The 22,608-nt window shown below is 40.1% G+C and overlaps 1 protein-coding gene across 1 annotated transcript in view; it reads left to right on the top strand.

The window, feature by feature from the left end:
- Positions 1–22,263, top strand: part of LOC100988713 (sulfotransferase 1C3-like) — a 79,367-nt gene extending 57,104 nt beyond the window's left edge. Inside the window, exons 7-9 of the mRNA XM_055108372.1 lie at positions 20,157–20,251; positions 21,737–21,917; positions 22,151–22,263. Of these exons, the coding sequence (XP_054964347.1) occupies positions 20,157–20,251; positions 21,737–21,917; positions 22,151–22,263 (389 nt within the window). The remainder of the gene's footprint in view (positions 1–20,156; positions 20,252–21,736; positions 21,918–22,150) is intronic.
- Positions 22,264–22,608: the final 345 nt, after the last annotated feature.

The following is a 22,608-nucleotide window of genomic DNA, read 5'->3' on the forward strand; positions in this document are numbered from 1 at the left end:
TCTCAAATTGGGTAAAAGTCCAGCAACTATTCCCCTTTCCAACAGGGTATACCAATCAAAGACAAAAACAAAGTGGCTTATTCAGAGGAAAAGCCCAAATGGAGGGGAAGGGAGTTCCTGGTTATACAAACTGGAACGATTTACCCAGTCCTGGAGTCCACTGACTCCCCCAGACACTGCTTCTGCTTGCACCAATGAAGCATTGTAGGTAGCTGATGCCACAACAGGGATAGAAGGAAGGATCCCCGAGACAAAAGTATTCTCAACAGTTGCTGGGACATCCCTGGAATCCTAGCCATGAGATCAGCTAGCCACAAGCAGATGGCACTCAACAAGTGGTTGTTGTTCTGCCTGGTAGTGTAACTCTACCAGGTAGCAGCCCTGCTGTGCTGCTACAGCCAATTGCTCCATCCGTTGGAAACCAGGAAGGATAGACCACCTGAGGCACACAGCCACATGTTGGGCTCCATAGTATTAACCAAACCCAGATTCAGCTGCCCGCCACTCGAAAGAGAAACATGAGAGACAAGAGTTGGTGGAAGGAAAAGCAGATTTTTTAAGAGAGCAAGCAAACCAAGAAGATGGCAGACTAGCATCTTAAAGTACCATCTCAAGTCACTACAAATTTTAGGCTGTTTTTATGTTAAGGGCAAGGGGAAGAAGAGAGGGTGGCAATAAAGAGGTGACTGACAATCTGAGTGCCAGCGAGGGTCTGAGGAGGTTAAGAACTTTTTTGTCTTTGGCCAGGTCACAATGCTTTTATAAATGTTTCAAAAAAACATAATTGTTAACATAGTTTTTTTAAATCCCAGAGTTAGTTTTTAAAACTACATGATTATTTTTATATATTATCTCAGTACTCCAAAATTATCTCAGCCTGCATATAAAATGAGTTAAAGTCCCCTTCAACAAAAATAGTTAGTTACATTAATTCTTTTGCTATTTCACTATTACATGACCTCCTGCCTTCCTCTTATAAGAACACTTCTGATCACATTGGGCTCACCCAGATAATGCAGGATAGTCTCCCCATCTCAAGGTTTTTTCACTCAATCACATGTGCAAAGTCCCTTTTGCCATGGAAGGTGACATATTCACAGTTTCCAGGCATCAGGATATAGACACCTTTGGGAGACATTATCGTGCCTATTGCTTCATTCTTCCCAGTGCTGTGTGATTGCAGAGGAAGTTAGTGAAAGGGCTCCTTCCTGTTCAGAGGCCAAGGTGAAGTGTGTCCCTCTGAACACACACATGGATGTCTTGGTAGTCCCCAGTGACAGGATTCAGCTGCAGCTCCACATTCCCTCAACATAGCACTGGTGGCATCTGGCCTAGGTCACAGGAGCTACAGGAGTCTGCTGAAGAAGGGGTGCTAGGGGTCATATTTCTGGTCACAGGGGCTCTGCCTAGTTCCATTCATAAAATACCACAAGGAAATATGGTTTGGTACAAAAGTGATGAACAAGTAATAGGTGTATACTTTCCAATTTATAGGATAAGCTCTTTATATATTCTGTGCTACCTCCCTGGAAGAGATAACATCTATTTGACTTTTTTTTTTTCTGAGCTAAATGAATGACTTAATCCTTTTTCTTCCAGAACATAGTGTCTAAAGTGGAAATAGAGATTTTTCCAAATGTTAACCATGCATTAAAAGACATATGGTCAACCTTAGTGGGCCGGGCGCGGTGGCTCACGCCTGTAATCCCAGCACTTTGGGAGGCCAAGGCAGGCGGATCACAAGGTCAGGAGATCAAGATCACGGTGAAACCCCGTCTCTACTAAAAATACAAAAAATTAGCCGGGCGTGGTGGCGGGCGCCTGTTGTCCCAGCTACTCAGGAGGCTGAGGCAGGAGAATGGCGTGAACCCGGGAGGCGGAGCTTGCAGTGAACCGAGATTGCGCCACTGCACTCCAGCCCGGGCGACAGGGAGAGACTCTGTCTCAAAAAAAAAAAAAAAAAAAAAAAAAAAAAAGCTCAGTGGAGTTACATTTTAGAGTGTTTTAAAGAACGAGTTGAAGATTGATTACCTAGGAGCATGGGTATAGGGACACAAAACAGGGTCATGAAAGGTCTAAGGTTGTTCAGGAGATCGAAGTAAGTTCAACGATGATGAGAAAACACAGGTCATGGGGACAAGGGAGTGATGGGAGATGAAAAGGGATGCCCATCAAGGACCAGATTCTCTCTTCTTTGAGGCTTCCTTTGGAATAGTTCATAGATCACATTTCTGCACACTTGAAAAATCATACCATCTTTTTAATATCTCAAAATCCTACCCAAACTTAGAACAACTTCTAAAAGGACTCATTAGAACATGTCTTCTGTTTAGGAGGAAGCAGTAGCACTACCAGGTACAGTGTTAACACCTGCCATGGTTGACTCCATTGGCCTGCAGAAACTTTCCACCTTTGCAATTGCTCCTTTAAGTTAATATCTACATCTCCATGGCCCTATTAAAGCTATCCTACTAGGCACTGGAAACCCATCAATTTTGTTCTTAAATGAGATCATGAATACCACAGAAAATGTGTGCTGGAAGCACATTACATATTTCTGAAACATCAATTTTTTTTTTTTTTTTCAGACGGAGTCTCACTCTGTCACCCAGGCTGGAGTATAGTGGTGCAATCTCGGCTCACTGCAACCTCCACCTCCCGTGTTCAAGCAATTCTCCTGTCTCAGCCTCCCAAGTAGCTGGGACTACAGGTGCATACCACCAAGCCTGAATAATTTTTGTATATTTAGTAGAGACAGGGTTTCACCATATTGGCCAGGCTGGTCTCGAACTCCTGACCTCGTGATCCACCCGCCTCAGCCTCCCAAAGTGCTGGGCTTACAGGCGTGAGCCACTGTGCCCAGCCTGAAGCATCAATTGTACTTGCACCTTCTGGGTAGAAGGAAATTATTTTTACATGAAACATTAATAAGTATATACTAAGATTCACTATAGTGAACTAAAGTGAACTACTATGGGAACAATGATGACATCCCAAGCTAGTTTGAATTCCTCCCCCAGCAAAGTGAAGTTCCTCCATAGCTGCCATATTGCTCTTCCACAGAGATTTGGGCAGGCTTTGAGATCTAGAGTTGTAAACATGCAGGGAAATTTCTATGTAACCCAGACCACCAGACTGAAACCTTCTCAAGATCACTGTCTTATAGAGACCCAACATGACTTAATGAAGCCTGTTCTGTGCCTTCTCCCAGCTCTGTGGTAGGCTGGGTCAGATGCAATCTAGTGGGCCCACCCCTAGCCTGCTTCAGTACTGGCTTGCATCCAACCAGTCTAAGCACTGACTGCATGAGAGCCTTCCTTTCCTTGCTCAAACTTGACAAAAGTCTGTGAACTGAGTGGCCCCTCTGTCCCTGGGCTCCACGGCAGGGCCTCTGCTTGTGGCTCAGGCCTCAGGCGTCTCTTGATGAGCCAACATAAACCAGCTCTTGGCTAAGAAATCTCCCAGGTTTGTGGTCCTCCCTAGCGTCCATCCCCATCAGAGGTGCACTTATTTCTTTACCATCTTTCTTTACCCAGAAACAAAGCTATTTGCAATTCTCAGGCTCCCACAGTTTTTACTTCTCTCACTTAAATTAACATGAAACACAGTAATGAATTCCCACTATGTGTCTCTTCTGACTCTCTCAGACAATAGTCTTTTTTAAAAAAGGACTGACTGTTCTAAGTATTAGAAATGACACAACACACCTTTGTTTTAAGCAGCTGTCCAGTCCTCCCAGTAAGATGTCCTTGGAGAAGATGAAAGAGATTCAGCTGGAGGAAAAATATCTATACCCAGAAACTAGAGAAGTGAATGGAATCCTTATGGCCAAAATGATTAGTGATAATTGGGACAAAATCTGGAATTTCCAAGCAAAACCTGATGATCTCCTCATTGCAACCTATGCAAAGGCAGGTGGGTATAAGGAAATGGCAGGAAAGGCAGATTTAGCAGAGCACTGACACCTGCAGTGAGTCTCCCAATTTAAAAATGCAGGTTTTCACCAGTGCCGGCCCTGGAAAAAATGAAAACCAGACTTGCTCATGATCTCCAATCCTCTACAATCCAAGATCTTCCTTTTATTTGGTCCCTGTAAAAGAGATTGCCAGAATCCCAAATCCCCAAAGGACTGAAAGAATTACAAAGAGCACAGAGGTTCTTACAGTAAACTTGCCAACCAGCCAGTCCTTGCTCCCATCTGCTAAGCCAGAATTAACCACAGTTCTTGCCCTTAAGAAGCTCCTTCCAGTGGAGAAGACAGATGTGGAACTGAATGCTTTCACCCCACTATAAAAAGTACTGACAGAGTTGGGGCCAAAATTTATGTGAGTATGATGGGGAAGATGTGAGAAAGGGAAGGTGGCATTTACCAGCATCTCATGAAAGGAAGAGGAGTTTGTGGGAAAAGCAAAAGTCAGAAATGGCAAAGAGCATCCTAGGCTTGTGCAGGGTGGAGGAATGGGAACATCACCACCAGCAAGACTGTGATGATGCCTCATAATCCCCATGTTATCTGAATATATAATTTCAGACAGTGTGACCAAGTGAGGTAAAGGACTTTAATGAGTTTGGGAAAGTCTCTCAGTGGTCACTTGACTCAACATGAAGAAATCCATAACCAGAAAGATTTCAGAAAAGGGTCCCTTCACCACATTTCATGGAAATGTGTTTCTGTCCTCTCTTTGGCTCCAACCTCCCCTCCTTAGCCTCACTGCCTTCTTATTAACTCAGCATTGGCTGGCCAGGGCTTTCTTAATAAACGTAGGTAGGGGCTTGCTATTAGTAGGTTTCAGTTTCTCTAGAATCTTCTGTTTGATTTGCATTGGACACTTTTCTTTGCCCAGATGTGAACGTAAACCTGTATTACCTAAGGGCAGAAATTTTGTTTTGGTTTGCATGGGAAATTATGCAGTTGGCCCCAAGGCCCTCCATCCCAAGGCCTCAATGCTTCCCCAGTCTTACTCCCCCATCTCTCCCAGCACCTCTCAACTTACTGTGAGCCCTCCTTCCTTCCCAGTGTGGAATATGCACGCCTTTGTCTTAGCTCCTGAGGCTCCTCACCTAGGATGCTGTGCCTCCTTTGTGAAGATGGACATTCTATTCCCACTTCAGCCCTTCATTTCAGAGCTACCATCCCCTTCCTCCACTGAGCCCTATTGACGCCTTCTGCAGTGAGTCCGCCCTCCTCTGAACTCCCGAAGCCCTTTACACATTTTTACAGCCCTTCCTGGAACAGTTTCTCTTTCGGTTATGTGTATGGGTCTCATGTTTCAGTTAGCATCAGGTTTGGTTGCAAGCCACAGAGACATCAAAAGTAGTAAGAAGAAAATGGATATTTGGTGGACAATTAGCTCTCTGCTTCAGTCCACCTTTTTGCCTATCCACACGTCCATTTACAGTCCTCTTCTGTATCAGTTAAGATTCTATTTGACTACAAGTGTTAGAAAACCCAAAATAACACAAAGGGAAAAGCAGTCAGGAGGCTGGTAGCCTGGGGCTGAAACAGCGGCTGCCTTGGTCATGAACCGCCCTGGTCCCTTCTAGCTTTCTGCTCCACCATCCTCAGGTGTGGCTTTTGAGTTTATGGTCCAGTATGACTGCTGGGGCTCCAACCACCACAGGCACAGTCCAAATACTAGCAAGGAGGTAGGAAGGAAGGAATAAGGTCATATTCTTTCCTTTCATGACAGGTTCCCAGAATTTACTGGCATGGCCACATTTATCTGCAAGAAATAGTAGAAAATATAACCTTTGAGCCAAACAACTATATGCCAAGTTAAAAATTGAGAATCTATTAATTTGAAAGGGAAGGGAAGAATGCATAGTAGCTATGGCAAGAAGCAGTCTCAGTCACAACTTACCTCCTCCCAAAATATTGTAAGCTTGTTAGAGCAGTTATAATGGCTAATTCATCTTTGTATCTCCGTACTTTCATTTGCTTCAATATTCAACCACGAAGCTACATTCATTAGGGACAAAGCCCCATGGTATGTACTAGGAACAAAGGAAAAAAAAAAAGAATATTTCCCTACCTCCAAAGTGCTCTTAGTGGCAAGGAAGCTAATATGTAAGCAGCCCATGATAATCAATGAGCGCAGATGGGGGCTGGTGCTCAGAGGAGAGGCCCCACCCACTCTGGGTGGCAGGCGGAAGCCCCGCTTACCTTGGGGGTCATGTGGAAGAGAGGGCGGGTGAGCTGATCCTGCTTAACACTCAGCAATTGGGAGATTAACTAAATACATGAGTAACCATGAAAATAGAATTAAATTATGCCACGAGTGGGTGAAGATGAGAATAATCAATGCTTCTAGGCACAACCTGGACACAGGAGATTGTGGACATGATCCAAAATGATGGGGATGTGCAGAAGTGCCAGAGGGCCAATACATTTGACCGCCATCCTTTCATCAAGTGGACGCTGCCCCCACCCCTCAACTCAGGTAAGTTTGCCCGAGTGAGACCTACGGGGTTGGAACCACTGTACTGGGTCAGTTTTCACCTAAGAGGAAAATCATTTCTGCAGTTAGCCTTTTAGAAACTATGTCCATAAGGAACTGGGAAGAAGTTTGAAGGGGGTTCATGTCAAAACACCTGGGGAGAAAAGTACTGCCATAAATGATTACACTTTACACCAAATGTACTAAGAAATGCAAGACATAGAAGGCACCCTTGAAGATTTTGTAATCAAGTTGGGAATAAAGGACATGTTTTTATAAAGCCAATTGTAATAAATAGTAGTTTTCACAGTAGGAGACAAGCCTTTGGTGGGAAGGCATAGACGTTAAAATCACACAGTCCAGCTTCAAATGCTGGTATGGATTTTTTATCTGGGTACCTTGAGCAAGTCATTAAGCATCTCAAAGCTTAATTTTTCTTCATTTGTAAAATAATAATACCTAATATGTATTGAAACCCTATTATTGATTGGGACAATTATTGCAGCAACATTTATTGAAAAATATTTTTTAATATTTCCTCCCATTGAATTGTCTTGACTCTTTTGCCAAAATTAATTAACTGTTTATGTATGGGTATATTTCTGGATTTTCTATTCTGCTTCTCTCCTTGATGTATCAGTCTTTATGCCAATATTACACTGTTTTATAATAATTCCTGTAGTTTTATAAGTTTTGAAATTAAGTAGAAATAAGACCTCCCCATTTCTTTCTCTCGCTTTTTTTTGTTGTTGTTGTTGCTTTAGCTATTCTAGGATCTTTGCATTTTCATATAAATTCTATAATCAAGTTGTCAGTTCCTACCAAAATCAACAGGCAAACAAAGAAACAAAAACCTTCTCATATTTTGGCTGGGATTGCATTAAATCTATACATCTATTTGGAAAGAATTAATACCCTAACAAAATTGGCTTTTCTGGCCTATGAAAGTGCTTTATGTCTCCAATTATTTAGAATGTTTTAAATACCACTCAGTAATGATTTACAGCTTTCATTATGCCTGTCACATCTTTAGTCAAATTTAATCATAAGGATTTTTATTATTTTATTAAAATATATTTTAATATTGTTGTATTTTAATTTTTATTTATATGTTGCTGATAGGTTGAAATATGTTGATTTTTTGTTGGCCCTTGTATCTTGCAACTTGACTTATTAGTTCTAGATTTTTTGTACTTTTCGATTGGAGAGTGGATTTTCTACACAATGATGTCTTCTTTAAATGAAGACAATTTTACTTCTTGCTTTCTAGTCTTGATTTCTATTATTTCTTTTTTCTTGCCTTATTTCACTATCATCTGGAGTCTCCAGTGCCGTATTGAATAGAAATAATTAGAGCAAACATTCTTGCCTTGTCCCTGATCTTAGTGGAAAAGGATTTGTTCTTTCACCATTAAGTATAATATTAGATGCAGATTTTTTTAGATATCATTTATCAGAGTGAAGAAGTTTCTTTTTATTCCTTGTTTTCACAGAGTTTTTAATAATAAACCGCTGTTGCATTTAGTCAAATGTTTTTTGACTTGGGAATTCAATTCATGTATTTAAATTCATTCTTTGTTTAGGGCTATCAATTTTTGTCTGATCATCGTGTTAAATGTACTTGTTTTTAATATGTAGTGTTTTGTTACATTTAATTTCACTACATTTTTCAGAATTTTTGTAATTTTATACCAGTGGTGTTTAGCAGAAGTTTTTAATTTCCAGATGAAAGTGCTTCTTTGGTTTTTGTCTTTGTGTTTGATTTCTAGTTTTATTGCATTGTGATAAGAGACTATTGTTTGTAAAATGCCAATGCTGTGAAATCTACTGATGTTTTACTTGTGTCTTAATATATAATTATTTTGTGAATTTTCTATGTTTGCTTGAGAAGAAAGTATATTCTCTATTACCCAAAAGATTTAATATATTATATTGTTTAAACACTTTGTATTCTTCTCTTTTTTCCAGTTGACTTATTTTGCACTGAAAGTTAAAATATCCTATTATTAATGTGTTGTGTTTGCATCTGCTGTGGTTTCTGTTTTGCATAAGTGGTTACTTGATTATGTGGTACATAGATATCCGTGGTTACTATATTTTATTAGTGTAATGGAATCTTTCACATTATGAGTTTCTTCTTTGTGTCATACATATTTGGGGTTGAATCTTAATTTATCTTATAGCATCACAATCCTTGGTTTCTTTTTTTAATTTTTAACATTTGTAGGTTCATAGTCAATGTATATATTTACAGGAAACATGAGATGTCTTAATACAGGCATACAGTGCATAATAATTACATCATGGAGAATGGGGTATCCATCTCCTCAGGCATTTATGCTTTGTGTTACAAACAATCCAACTATACTCTTTTAGTTATTTTAAAATTTACAATTAAATTGTTATTGACTATAGTCACTCTGTTGTGCTAACAAATAGTAGGTCTTATTAATTCTTTCTAACTAATTTTTGTACCCATTAACCATCCCCACATCCCCCACAAACACCCACACTACCATTCCCAGCTTCTGGTAACCATCTTCATGAGTTCAATTTAGATTTTTAGTGAGAATATGCAATGTTTGTATTTCTGTGCCTGGCTTATTTCGCTTAATACAATGATCTCCAGTTCCATCCATGTTGTTGCAAATGACAGGATCTTTTTTTATGGCTGAATAATGTTCCCTTTAAGACAACAAATTCCCTTCTGGCCCAAAGTGTGTCTATCCATTCATGTGATGGAGACTTACCTTGCTTCCAAATCTTGGCTATTGTGAACAGTGCTACAACAAACATGAGATTGCAAATATCTCTTTGATATACTGATTTCCTTTCTTTTGGGTAAATACCCAGCAGTGGGATTGCTGGATCCTGTGGCAGCTCTACATTTAGCTTTTTGAGGAATCTCCAAAGTGTTCTTTATAGTGGTTGTACTAATTTACATTGCCAACAACAGGGTAGAAAAGTTCCCTTTTCTCTGCATCCTCACCAGCATTGTTTATTGCCTGTCTTTTGAATATAAGCCATTTTTGCTAGGATGAGATGATATTTCATTATAGTTTTGATTTGGATTTCTCTGATGATCAATGATGTTGTGCACCTTTTCATATGCCTGTTTGCCATTTGTTTGTCTTCTTTTCAGAAATGTCTGTTCAAATCTTTTACTCATTTTTTGATTGGATTATTGGATTTTTTCCCATACAGTTGTTTAAGCTCCTTATATATTCTGGTTATTAATCCCTTGTCAAATGGGTAGTTTGCAAATATTTTCTCCCATTCTGTGGATTTTCTCTTCACTTTGTCGATTGTATTTTTTGCTGGGCAGGACCTTTTTAACTTGATGTGATCCCATTCGTCCATTTTTGCTTTTGTTGCCTGTGCTTATGGGGTATTACTCAAGATAATTTTGCCCAGACCAATGTCCTGAAGAGTTTTCCCAATGTTTTCTTGTAGTAGTTTCATAGTTTGAGGTCTTAGGTTTAAGTCTTTAATTCATTTTGATTTGATTTTTGTATACAGTAAGAGATAGAAGTCTAGTTTCATTTTTCTGCTTATTGATACCCAGTTTTCCCAAGCACCATTTTTTGAAGAGACTGTCTTTTCCCCAGTGTATATTCTTGGCACCTTTGTCAAAAATGGTTCACTGTAAGAGTGTGGATTTGTTTCTGGGTTCTCTATTCCATTCCATTGATCTGTGTGTCTGTTTTTATGCTAGTACCATGGTGCTTTGGTTTTTTGAAGTCAGGTAATGTGATTCCTCCAGTTTTGTTCATTTTGCTTAGGATAGCCTTGGCTCTCCTGGGTCTTCTGTGGTTCCATGTACATTTTAGGATTGTTTATTCTATTTCTGTGAAAAAATGTCATCAGTATTTTGATAGAGATTACATTGTATATATAGATTGCTTTGGGTAGTATGATCATTTTAACAATATTGATTCTTCCAATTCAGGGACACGGAATATCTTTCCACTTTTTGGTGTCTTCTTCAACTTCTTTCATCAGTATTTTATAGTTTTCATTATAAAGATCTTTCAGTTCTTTGATAAAGTTAATTCCTAGGTATTTAATTTTATTTGTAGTTATTATAATCAGGAGTACTTCTAAAATTTCTTTTTCAGATCATTCACTGTTGTCAGAAATGCTACTTATTTTTGTATGTTGATTTTGTATCCTGCTGTTACCAAATTTTTTTATCAACTCTAATAGTTCTGTGGAGTCTTTAGGATTTTCCAAATATAAGATTATATCATCTGCAAACAAGGATAATTTAACTTCTTCCTTTCCAATTTGGATGTCTTTTATTTCCTTCTCTTCTCTGATTGTTCTAGCTAAGACTTCTACTACTGTATTGAATAACTGTGGTGACAGTGGGCATCTTTGTCATGTTCCAGATTTTAGAGCAAAGGATTTCAGTTTTTCACCATTCAGTATGATACTAGCTGTGGGTCTGTCATATATGGCTTTTATTATGTTGAGGTATGTTTCTTCTATACCCAGTTTTATAAGGGTTTTCATCATGAGTTCCCACATGCTCCAGAGGTGGCATCTGGGAGCCAGAGACTACAGTCAAAAACCTTAGAAGTCTACCTGGTGTTCTATTGTACTGTGACTAAACCGGCATTCAAACCACAAGATGTAGTCCTGCCCACTCTTCCTTTCCCTTTCCAAAGGCAGAGGAGCCTCATCCCATGGCCACCGCTACCACAGGCCCATAGGGAATACTGCCAGACTACCACTGATGCTCCCTTAAGGCCCAAGGGCTCTTCAGTCAGCTTGTGGTGAATGTTGCCTGGCCTGGGACACACCCATCAGGGAAGTAGTCTCCCCTCTGCCCCAGGGAAGGTCCAGAAATGTCATCCAAGAGCCAAGTTCTGGAATTAGAGAGTCTCCAACAGCCTACTTGGTGCTGTACCCCACTGTGGCCAAGCTGGTACCTGAAGCCAGCATGTCTCAAGGTCTCATTCAAGGCCCTCAACATAGTATCTGAATGTTGCTGCTGGTTATTCAGGGCCCAAGGACTTTTCAGTTAGCAGGTGATGAATGCTGCCGGGACTCATTCTTTTTTTTTTTTTTTTTTGAGACAGAGTCTCACTCTGTCGACCAGTCTGGAGTGCAATGGTGTGATCTTGGCTCACTGCAACCCCCGCCTCCCAGATTCAAGCGATCCTCCTGCCTCAACCTCCCAAGTAGCTGAGATTACATGCGCGTGCCACCATGCCTGGCTAATTTTTGTATTTTTAGTAGAGATGGGGTTTCACCATATTGGCCAGGCTAGTCTCGAACTCCTGACCTCGTGATCCGCTTGCTTCGGTCTCCCAAAGTGCTAGGATTACAGGCATGAGCCACCATGCCTGGCCAAGACTCATTTTTAAAGATCCTTCCCTTTAAGACAGCAGATTCCCTCCTGGCCCATAGTGTGTCTAGAAATGTCTGGGAGCTAGGACCTGGAAGGGAGACTTCAAAACTCTGACCTGTGCCCTATCCTGCTGTGACTGAGCTGGTATCCAAGATGCAAGACAAACTCCACCCCACTCTTCCCACTTCTCTCCTCAAAAGGAAGTAACAGATCTCGTTTGGTCCTATGAGCTGTGCAGCCTGGAAGTAGGGGAGGGATGATGCCAGCACTCCCTTAGTCACATGGGCTGGTATCTCAGTAGGTCATATACCCCGACCAGTCCATTGTCTCTGAGCCCATTTCAGCACTAGGACTCTCCTAGGAGTGGCAGTCCTTGTGGCCTAGACTGCCTTTTGGGTTTATTTACAACCCCAAAGCACTTTGGACCTCAGTGGCAAGGCTTGCAGGAACTCAAATTCCAACCACTGGAATCAGTGATTCCCATCTGATTAGGGCTGGTTTAAATGCTCCCTCCATGGACAGGCGCCGGCTGAGTTTGGTCGGATTTTGCTTTCTGCTGTAAGAAGACAGCACTGAGTTCAATGCCTCACAATTGCTGTTCTCTCCCTACCCCAATGCACAGAAATGCTCTCAGCACCACACTGCCACTTCATGGGGGCGAAGCAGGGGTGTTGTTGGCAATTCAAGAGTCACGTTTTGTTTTGTTTTGTTTTGTTTTTAACCTCTTCAGTACCTCTTTCAGGGATACAAAGTTAAAACCAAGTACTGTGAGTGCTCATCTGATTTTTGGTTCTTATGAAGGTGCTTCTTTGGTAGAGATAGTTATTAAGGTGGCGTTCCTTGCACGGCAGAGGGGGCAGAGAGGTGGCATGATCAGTGGAGCCTTCTATTCATCATCTTGCTCTCCACAATCCTTGCTTTCTTATAGTTTTCATTCTGTTTTATATCTTTATCCATTCTTTTATTTTTACCTTATATTAGTTATTATGTTTCCGGGTATTCACTTGTACAATGCATATAGTTAGGTTTTATGAGCCAATTTGAAAAATATTAATAGGTTATTTAAACCACTCACATTTATTGATATGACTGACATGTTGGTCACAATTATGTCGTATCATCACTTGTTCAAATTACTGTTGTAAAAAGTAATATTTACTGTGTTTCCTTCCCTATTTAGTATATCCTTTTTATTTTCCTTTTTGTTTTAAAAAAGTGGGGGATTGTTTGTTTCGATGGTGTGTTTGTATTTAGAAAAGCTTGTATTTTTTTTGTAGTGGTTACTTGTGTATTATTACCCTTTACAAAACCTTAATTCCTCCTTTCTCTTACTTAACTTTTTACTATCTGATCTGCTGGTTTCAAAGGAATACTGTGACTCCCCCTATTAATTATACAACAGCAAATAATCATATTTCAAATATTAAGTTGTATTATTACTACTTTGTGGGAACCTATAAGGTTTACACATTATTCTTCTACTCTTGATCTATCCTCATTAATTTAGTTGTAATATTATATAATGTGAAATATTCACCATCGATCCTTTTTGCGAAGATTTCCAAGTCATTTATTGATTGAATGGAACCTATTCTAGCTAACTGATCAGGAAAGGCACATGTGTACTGTATTCCCTAGTCCTTGCACATTTAAACCTTTTTTTTTTTTTTGTCTATCCTTGATACTTAAAGCACAGCCTGCCTGGGGATAACATCTTTCTTTCAGATTTTCTGTCCTTAATTTCTTTAAAATGTTGATCAACAGTTTCTTTGCTTTTTATGATGTTTTCAGGAGTCTGATGCCAGTTTGGTTCTATTCACCTTCAGGATTATTTCATCTTTTGCATGAGGCATGATTTTTTTTAATCATAAAATATAATAATTTTACCATATATTTCAGAGTTGATCATTATGAATCAACTTTCCCAATACCCCATGGTTAACATATAAATTCCAGTCTTTTTCTCCAGAAAACTGTTTCAGATTACAGGTTTAAATACTAGTTTTATTCCACTGTTTTCATTTTCTTCTCAGGGACTCCAACTTCTACTAATGTTAGACCTTCTTCACCTGTCTTCAATGTCAGCCACTTGCTCTCTGAAACCTTTTACTTATTTCTTTTTCTTGTGTCATTGTCTCAATTGTTTTAGTGCTTTTCTTCAATAGCATTTATATTTTCATTTAAATCTATTCCCCATTTATCCACTTTATAATTTAATTTTTAAAGCTATTTTGCCTTTTCTTCTACTTCTTTGTTGAGTTCACTCAAATCTTTTTCACTTTCCTTTTTTGTCCACGTCTGTCCTTACTTTTTGTACTTCTGATTTCAGATTTTATTTTCATATTCTCAAATGTTTGTTTCAAGATATTTAATTTAGTTTAAAATGTTGCATTTTCATTTTCAGCTTTGTAGTTGATTTTGTGGGGATTTGATTTTTTTTATTTGACTCTTTGATCTTTATAGTAGCTTTGTGTCAATGAAATCTGTGTGTGTTTTTTTCCTATTTTTATATACTTCATGAACATAGTTTCTAGTTCAAAAACATCCTCTTCTGTCAGTTCTGCCTTCTTCTGAGCAGTTTTGTTTATAAGTATTTAGTACTGGTTAGTGGGGAGGAGAAGAAATTGGCATGCTTTTTCTTTCTCTCTTTTATGCAAAATTTTTACTTTAATTTTCTCCCTCTTGCTTCCTTCTATCCCTTTACTGCTATGCCTCCAAGGAGAACTTCCCTTTCCTTACATATCTCATTCTCCATCAGAAGCTATCTTCTCCATTACTGACACTTATGCTTTACTTGCAAACCTGTCCCCTGAAGTTGGTGCTGCACATGGCTACATCCGGCCTATATTCAGCATTTTAGCAGTTAGCATTGGACTTTCTGTTTCCAGGAATACTTCGTCTGTGCTTTATCTAAATCTTTCTTGCCTCTCTACTGTTTTTCACAAAACTTCTCTTCCTTGACTCTCCACACTCATAGACTCACTGATTTCTAATCCTGGCTTTCACATTTACTAACTTGGAAAAATGACTTGATCACTATAAGGCAGTTTTTCAACTAAAAATATTTCCCAGCACAATGCTTGCACATGTCTGATGGCTGTTGTGGTTCTTGGCCTTGAAAGTAAAAGTTGAAAGAAAATCTTGCATGCTTTAGAGCTACTGGGGCTATTACAGAGCTGTTCTCACCAACCTCAAACATCTTTATCTGCCCACACAAGCACACACCAATGCCCAACAACTAAGGGAAGTAATGTGCCTCCATAGTTTTCAATATTTCATCAGTGCTTTCCTCTACCAGAATGAGCAGTAAAGTTGTCATCAGAAAGGGAACATAGGCATAAAAATTATTATTTTAGACAGAGAACTGACTATTGGGTCAATCTGATTTCAAATGATTGGCACGGTACTAATATCGAATCTATGCAGCTGATGAGAAATGTTTGGCTGAATTGTGTGGCCTTATTTCCCAGGTCTGGATCTGGCTAACAAAATGCCTTCTCCTAGAACTCTGAAGACTCATCTGCCTATTCAGATGCTACCACCTTCCTTCTGGAAAGAAAATTCAAAGGTAAGAAGAGCCAAGTCTTCAAACCGAGTTTGATTGGCATGGCCAAATAATGTCTCTAAGTAGAAACAGTCAAAGACACTAAAAGAAAGATAGCCAGTGGAGCCATAGGGCAGATGGTGGCATTACTCCACATTCCCACACACTCCATTCTGGATTCATCTTCCTTTAAAATATTATTTTTGGGTACATATTGGGAAATTTTCAGACAAAATTATTCTGACTGTCTGCCATCTAAGCCACATTCAAAGAAGGTGATCAATGAAACAAAGCAGGTATTTCCTGAGGAAGAGTGATCTCTTAGATTGTGTCCTCTAAGGAGCTGGCAGAGTCAGACCTGAAAGAGAATTATTTGGAGGAAAACCTGTGAAAAGAGGAGTAAGACAAATAAGGATGGAGAGCAATAAGACCATGATGCAAGTCTGACCCCTATGAAGGAGAGGCAAGGAAGGAGAGTTGAAAACTCACACTACAATGCAGCCATGAGCAAGATTCATCCAAGCTGTTGGGGAGTCCTCTAGCCAAAGTCAACCATCAGAGAGTCCCATATCTCATAGACTGGGCCTGCCTTAGCATGTCTGCTGTGCTTACTCACCAGCCAAGAGCAGCCGTTTGGAAATGTGGTCTTATAAAGAGCATGGTAGTGGGTTCAGAGTACAGCAGCTGAGGCCATCCATCACTTACTTTCCACATTCAGAGATCTGAATAGCCCGTGTTCATGGCCACCATCTGGCTGCCCTGATGAGATTATGTACACCTTGGTATCCAAAATCTGCTTCTCTTCTTTTCAGGATGAGAAATATGATTTTGTCTTATTTTGGTTTGGCCCACCCTTAATACCAACTGAGAGATCGACACTCTCAGAAAGCATATCTTGTGAAGCAAGATCCTAGGAACTGTTAGACCTTTATTTCCTTCATTTTCAAAAAATATATTTTTATTTTGACACTTTCTAATTCAGATCCGATAAATGCAGTGTACATTGAATGTAGCAGGGTTTCCTTTTGATTTCTGCTTTATAAGTTAGTCTTAAATTAATGAAATGTGTAATATAAACAAAATATCGACCTATTCATTTGCAATGAAAAGTATAGCCATTCAGCAGAACCAAATGCTTGTATCAGCTAGACCAACATATCATCTGCTTGTGGGCAAGCTTCTTTGTAAACAGTTATCTGAAGATTGCTGAGAGAGTCTGTTGATGTTAAAAAGTGTTTTTCAGCTATGACAGCTGGAGAGTCTTTCAACCTTCTAGACTGAATTCACCAAGGAAACCATAACAGTCAAGTCTAACCAAGACTATCTGTCCTTGGTGCAGTGCTCAGATACACGATGCGAGTGACTGCTCTTTTTTCTGAGCTTCCATGACTCACTAGCTCTTTATTTTGTCCATCTTCTATCTCCAAATAAGGTACAATATGATTGAATAGTTTTCCAAGTATCTGCTTGCTTTGCTTCCCTGATTTGCTGATTTGCTTCCCTGAGATCATACCCAGATCACCCAGATTTGTGAAAACTTCTTGGTTTATTCCCACAGATAAATACCTTCACTAATTGTATGTTAATTTTATTCCTCAAGAACCAATATTACTTCCAAATCTTGTAGACTCATTGTCAGAAGACACACTAACACTTGGTTAGTCATCATACTAACATATTTTTGTAAAATCACGTCTTCTAAATAATGTAAACATCTCAGTGGCAGCACTTCCATTTATCCACTTAGACTTGGTGTGAATTATTTGAGTAGGAAAAGACTGTAGGGAGCTTAGTCCAAGTTTTTCATTTTATGATGGCATGGTAGGCTGAATAATAGTCACTCCAAGATACCTACATCTAATCACCAGTACCTGGGAATATTACCATATATTGCAAAATGGACTACACAGATGTGGCTAAGTTAAGGATCTTGAGATGGAGAGATTATCTTGGATTATCTTGGTCTTAAATATGCTGATATGCCAGGTGATCTGGGTATGATCTCAGGGAAGCAAATCAGCAAATCAGGGAAGCACAAGGGTATTTAAAAGATGGAAACAAGCATATCAAAGGAGGAAATAGGAGCCGTGACAACTGAAGCAAGAATTTGGAGTGATTCAATGAAGGCGTCAAGAGCCAAGGAGTACAGGTGGCCTCTAGATTCTAAAAACAAGAAAATGAATTCTCCCCAGAGCCATTAAAGGAACCAGCCTTGCTGACACCTTGACTTTAGCCCAGTGAAATCAGGCCTTTAGAACAGTGAGAGAATAAATCTACATTGTTTTAAGTCATTTGTGGTAATTTGTTACAGGAGCAATTGGAAATTAATACAGATGAATCAAGAAGTTCTCAGAAATTTTATTTGACATTGGACCCCACACCTAATGTACATCTGAATATGTTCCCTGTTTAGCCTAGGACTTCCCATTTCCATTTAGGCCTAGAAGGCAATAAGCAACTTAAGCATTAAGGAATATTACACAAAATATATGTACATAATAATAAGACTTTGCACTTGCATCATACTTTTTGACACCATAAAAGCTTTCATAAATGCTGGATAGGAAGCCAGCAGCAAGAAAGGGGGCAGAAAAACAGAGTCATGCCAGGACTGCATTCATCTGAGTGAGCAAAGATGGAAAGCAAGAACCTAGGGCAATTCACTTAGAGTAAAATAGGGCTGGATGACTGGTTGTGTTGGACACAGAAGTTCCGTAGTGAGACACAAGACAAAAATTATTGAGAAACCACTGAGAATGGTTCCTCCCCAGCCCTGCTAAGATTGCATACAGCAGGGTAGGATGGGATGGCAGCCAGAGTAATGAGGGGAGGAGGGGTCACCAGGACAAGAAGCCAAGAAGTCAGCTCCTTCTCACCAGACCATGCCTGCCCTATGAGAAGACCATCACACACAGCTCCAAAGATGGATTTAGCACTGCCTCAAGGGTCCTTCATCCTCATCAGCAAATGAATGTAGGAGTGATAATTTATCGGTAAGGCTGGGATTCATATCATGGAAATTAAACCAAATGTCTTGTTGCTTTAGCTCCTTCCAGCCTAGAACCTAGTTTAGATTCCTTGCTTAGTGAAAGCCAAGGGGAACCTTCACACACTGAAAAATATACCACATGCTATTGTCTGCATTTGTCCCTTCAAAATTCATATGTGAAATCTTAACTCCGATAGTGATAATATTAGGAGGTGGGACCTTTGAAAGGAGATTAGGCCATGAGTAGGGAACCCTCATGAATGGGATTCATGATTATAACACATGGCTGTCTTGAGGCAGCAGATCATCACCATATACCAAACCTGTCAGCACCTTTATCTTGGATTCTACAGCCTGTAGAACTGTGAGAAATAAGTTTTTGTTGTTTATGAGCTACTCAGCATGTGGTATTTTGTTATAGAACCGTGAATGGATGAAGACAACATGGGTAGCCTCCTTAACCTCCAGAAATATCACAGTTAGGGTGAATGTAGTATACACCATGCAAACAGGACACTTCTATCAGAGAAAAGGGGTGCTCTTAATGATCACGCTAAGACCACAGCCATAAACTGGAACTGCACCTAGACAAACTGGAAGAGATAGAATGCATGAACATTAAATTATTCAAATAGGAGAGTCCAAGATTCTACAAAGAGGCTTTCTAAGATTATGGTCCTCTGCATTGAATAATGATATTTCTCTGTCTTGTTTTCTCTCTGCCTCTCATTCCTCTTGCTGGCTGATTCCAGATTATCTATGTGGCTAGAAATGCCAAGGACTGTCTGGTCTCCTACTATCATTTCTCAAGAATGAATACAATGTTGCCTGACCCTGGTACATGGGAGGAATATGTTGAGACATTCAAAGCTGGAAAAGGTGAGTGGAAGAAAACTGTGAGTTCATATTTCCTTATTCATTCACCTGCTGACAGCAGAAAGGAAGATAATTTTCATTGAACAGCTATATCCATCAAGGTTTTATGAGGAAGTAGATGGCACACTCAAACTGGGTCATCTGGGAAGACTCTAACAAAGAGACTATTTACAAGGCTATGAGCAGAGTTTAAGGAAACTGACAAGGGCTAGTACAGTATTCTGGGGAGAGTACCAGCAGGGAGCCATATCTCTCCAGAGACAAAAGAGGACCCCTTGACAAGAGCTAAAGCCTTTGGTTGGGGAAGCAGTGAGCCAACAGGAAGGGCATCAGGGAAATAAACACAATGCCCTCCTCTCCTTCTGCCTCTAAATGCCTTCCTATGCCTCTTGCTGACACAGTCTAGCTATAATCCTGAGGGCAAAGGAAATCATTGACACAGTCCATGCAGGTCGCTTTGCAGGGCACCAGGCAGAGCACAAGAGGATGGAAAGTGAGTTGGCAGAGACAACAAAAAATACCCAGCGAGCCTCTCTTCCTTCTATTTATCATTGAAGAGAGTGAAGGTGCCCAAATATCCAGTACTTATAAATTTTTCACAGTAAAAGTCTTCTTTTTAAAATCAGCCTGTTCAGAAACAATATTTATTGCATAATATTGACCAATGCACTATGTGACGATGCAAGGAAAATAAAGGTGTTGAATCCCTGGCCACAAGACAATCTTTCATGGAGTAATAAGTTCAAGGTTGGAAATATAAGCCAAGGGATCCAGAATACTTTCTATCATCACCCTACTTTAAAAAAAATCCCTGCCTTCTGCAAATAAGAATTCTGCCCAAGGTCTTTGTCTTCTGGTTGTATTTATTAAATGTCCCCTTTTATTTGAAATATTCACGTTTGTTTTACAAGTTTCATGCTTGCATTGACATCTCATCTCTCTCCTTCCCCTCAGTGCTGTGGGGTTCCTGGTATGACCACGTAAAGGGATGGTGGGATGCAAAAGACCAGCACCGCATTCTCTACCTCTTCTACGAGGACATGAAGGAGGTGAGGGCAGTGCCATCTCCATCAGATCCTCCCACATCCTAGGATACATCAATCCCTATTTAGAACCTTAGTGCATGGGCTTTCATGCAGAAGAGCCTTCAGTGCAAGTCCATGACACTGTTTGCAACTCAGTTTTATCCTCAAAAGCTCTAACTACTTTTTCGGTATTCTAAATCTGCTTTGCTTTAATTCAGTTTTCAAAATATTCTTCTTCCTCAGGAAATAGCACATGCTTTATAGTTGAATCAATCTGTTGGCTCCTGGCACTTGTAAGCCAGATATCTTTATCTGCAAAATGGTATCATATCTATCTCATGAGATCATTGTAAAGATTTACACTATCATACTTGTAAAGTGTACATAGTTGTGTTCAAGAAATTTAGCGGCCGGGCGCGGTGGCTCACGCCTGTAATCCCAGCACTTTGGGAGGCCGAGGCGGGCGGATCACGAGGTCAGGAGATCGAGACCATCCTGGCTAACACGGTGAAACCCCGTCTCTACTAAAAATACAAAAAAATTAGCCGGGCGTGGTGGTGGGCGCCTGTAGTCCCAGCTACTCGGGAGGCTGAGGCAGGAGAATGGCGTGAACCCGGGAGGCGGAGCTTGCAGTGAGCCGAGATCGCGCCACTGCACTCCAGCCTGGGCGACAGAGCGAGACTCCGTCTCAAAAAAAAAAAAAAAGAAAAAAGAAATTTAGCTTCCTTCTCCCTCTTGTACACCTCAACCCCACATCATAAAGCAAAGTTTAATCCATATAAACACTGGTAGGATTAGTCCCACATATTGGGACAGTGGACTGATTTCTGAATTTCAAACCATCGTGTCTGAGTGCCTGCACAAATTCACTCTCATGACCCAGTGCATCAGCATCCTAGAATTACAAAACTAGCATCTGAGATGTCCTCAGAAATTTAATCAAAAGCTATAGCTTTCTCTCTTTCTGTATCTCTTTGATCAAAAAGATCCAAGAAATAAGGATTTATACTTCTGGGTCAACTTGAGATTCCTTTTATTCCTCCTCTTAGTGACCTTCTGTTAAGTTCATAGGTTCTTTTTGCCATCTGTTGTAGTCCAAATACTAGAGTTAGTTATACTATGCTTCACCACCAACATTGTTCCTCCTTCACACAGCCTTTCCTGTTCTCCCCCAGGAGATATCATTGCTCCTTCCCACCAAATCTCCTGGCACTCTGTCTGTACGTAGGCAGCATGTACTTTCTCAGCCAGCCTTGTGATTGTTTGTGTTTATGCTTAATTCCTTTCCTTCAAGGTAAGCCTCTTGAGGGCAGGGACAACCCTCATCTTTGTGTTGCTACAGTATCTGGGACAGTACAGTATCTGGCACTAGGAGTCACTTGAGAAATATTTTTTAAATGTGTTCAAATGATCCTTTAACTCATTTCTCTCCAAATACTGTCCAAATGGAACATCATCCCCAAGGGAAGACCCAACATGATTTGTTTGGTGTGACTGTTCCACATACAGGACCCAAAGCGGGAAATTGAGAAGATACTGAAGTTCCTGGAAAAAGACATATCAGAGGAAATTCTGAATAAAATCATCTATCACACCTCCTTTGATGTAATGAAGCAAAACCCAATGACCAACTATACCACTTTGCCCACCAGCATTATGGACCACTCCATCTCCCCTTTTATGAGGAAAGGTAGATAAGCTTTGTAGTCTAAGATGTCAAATGGAACTCTGTGGTCCCCATGGTCTGCTTAGATTTTCCAGTAATGTTTCATGCTCCATTATTTATTCTTTCCAGCAGCACCACTGTACAACCTTTGAGAGGCAAGTTGCCTGTTTCTCCTCATTCTTGGTGGGGTCCTGAGGGTGCAGGCTTACATCTCCCTGTACTCCTGCAGCAATCATTAAGATTTTGCCTTGTTTCAGGGATGCCTGGAGACTGGAAGAACTATTTTACTGTGGCCCAAAATGAAGAATTTGACAAGGATTACCAGAAGAAGATGACAGGAAGCACCCTAACCTTCCGCACAGAGATCTGAGAGCAGTCAGGGAGTCTGTCCTGGACTTTCTTACCAGATTTTTGCCATTTGAGCCTCATGATCAAGGACACTTAAAACAAAGACACCCTTCCTCCAGTCTGGAGCTGTTACACACTACCTGTAGATGATAATACTTCATCAAAATGTAACCAAATCCTGGGTAGAGTTTTTAATTAAGATACATGATCCCTCATTTAGACACCAACCACATAACGTACTCCCCTGTCCTAAGGCAAAATAAAGGCAATTTAATTCCATCACTAGTTTACAATAGTGGAATAAATAAAGAGATAAATAAGAGTAGAATTTCAATGTAAGAGAAAGTGAGCAAGAGAAGAATGAGGA

Source organism: Pan paniscus, chromosome 12 (genome assembly GCF_029289425.2).
Source record: "Pan paniscus chromosome 12, NHGRI_mPanPan1-v2.0_pri, whole genome shotgun sequence".
Taxonomy (NCBI): domain Eukaryota; kingdom Metazoa; phylum Chordata; class Mammalia; order Primates; family Hominidae; genus Pan; species Pan paniscus.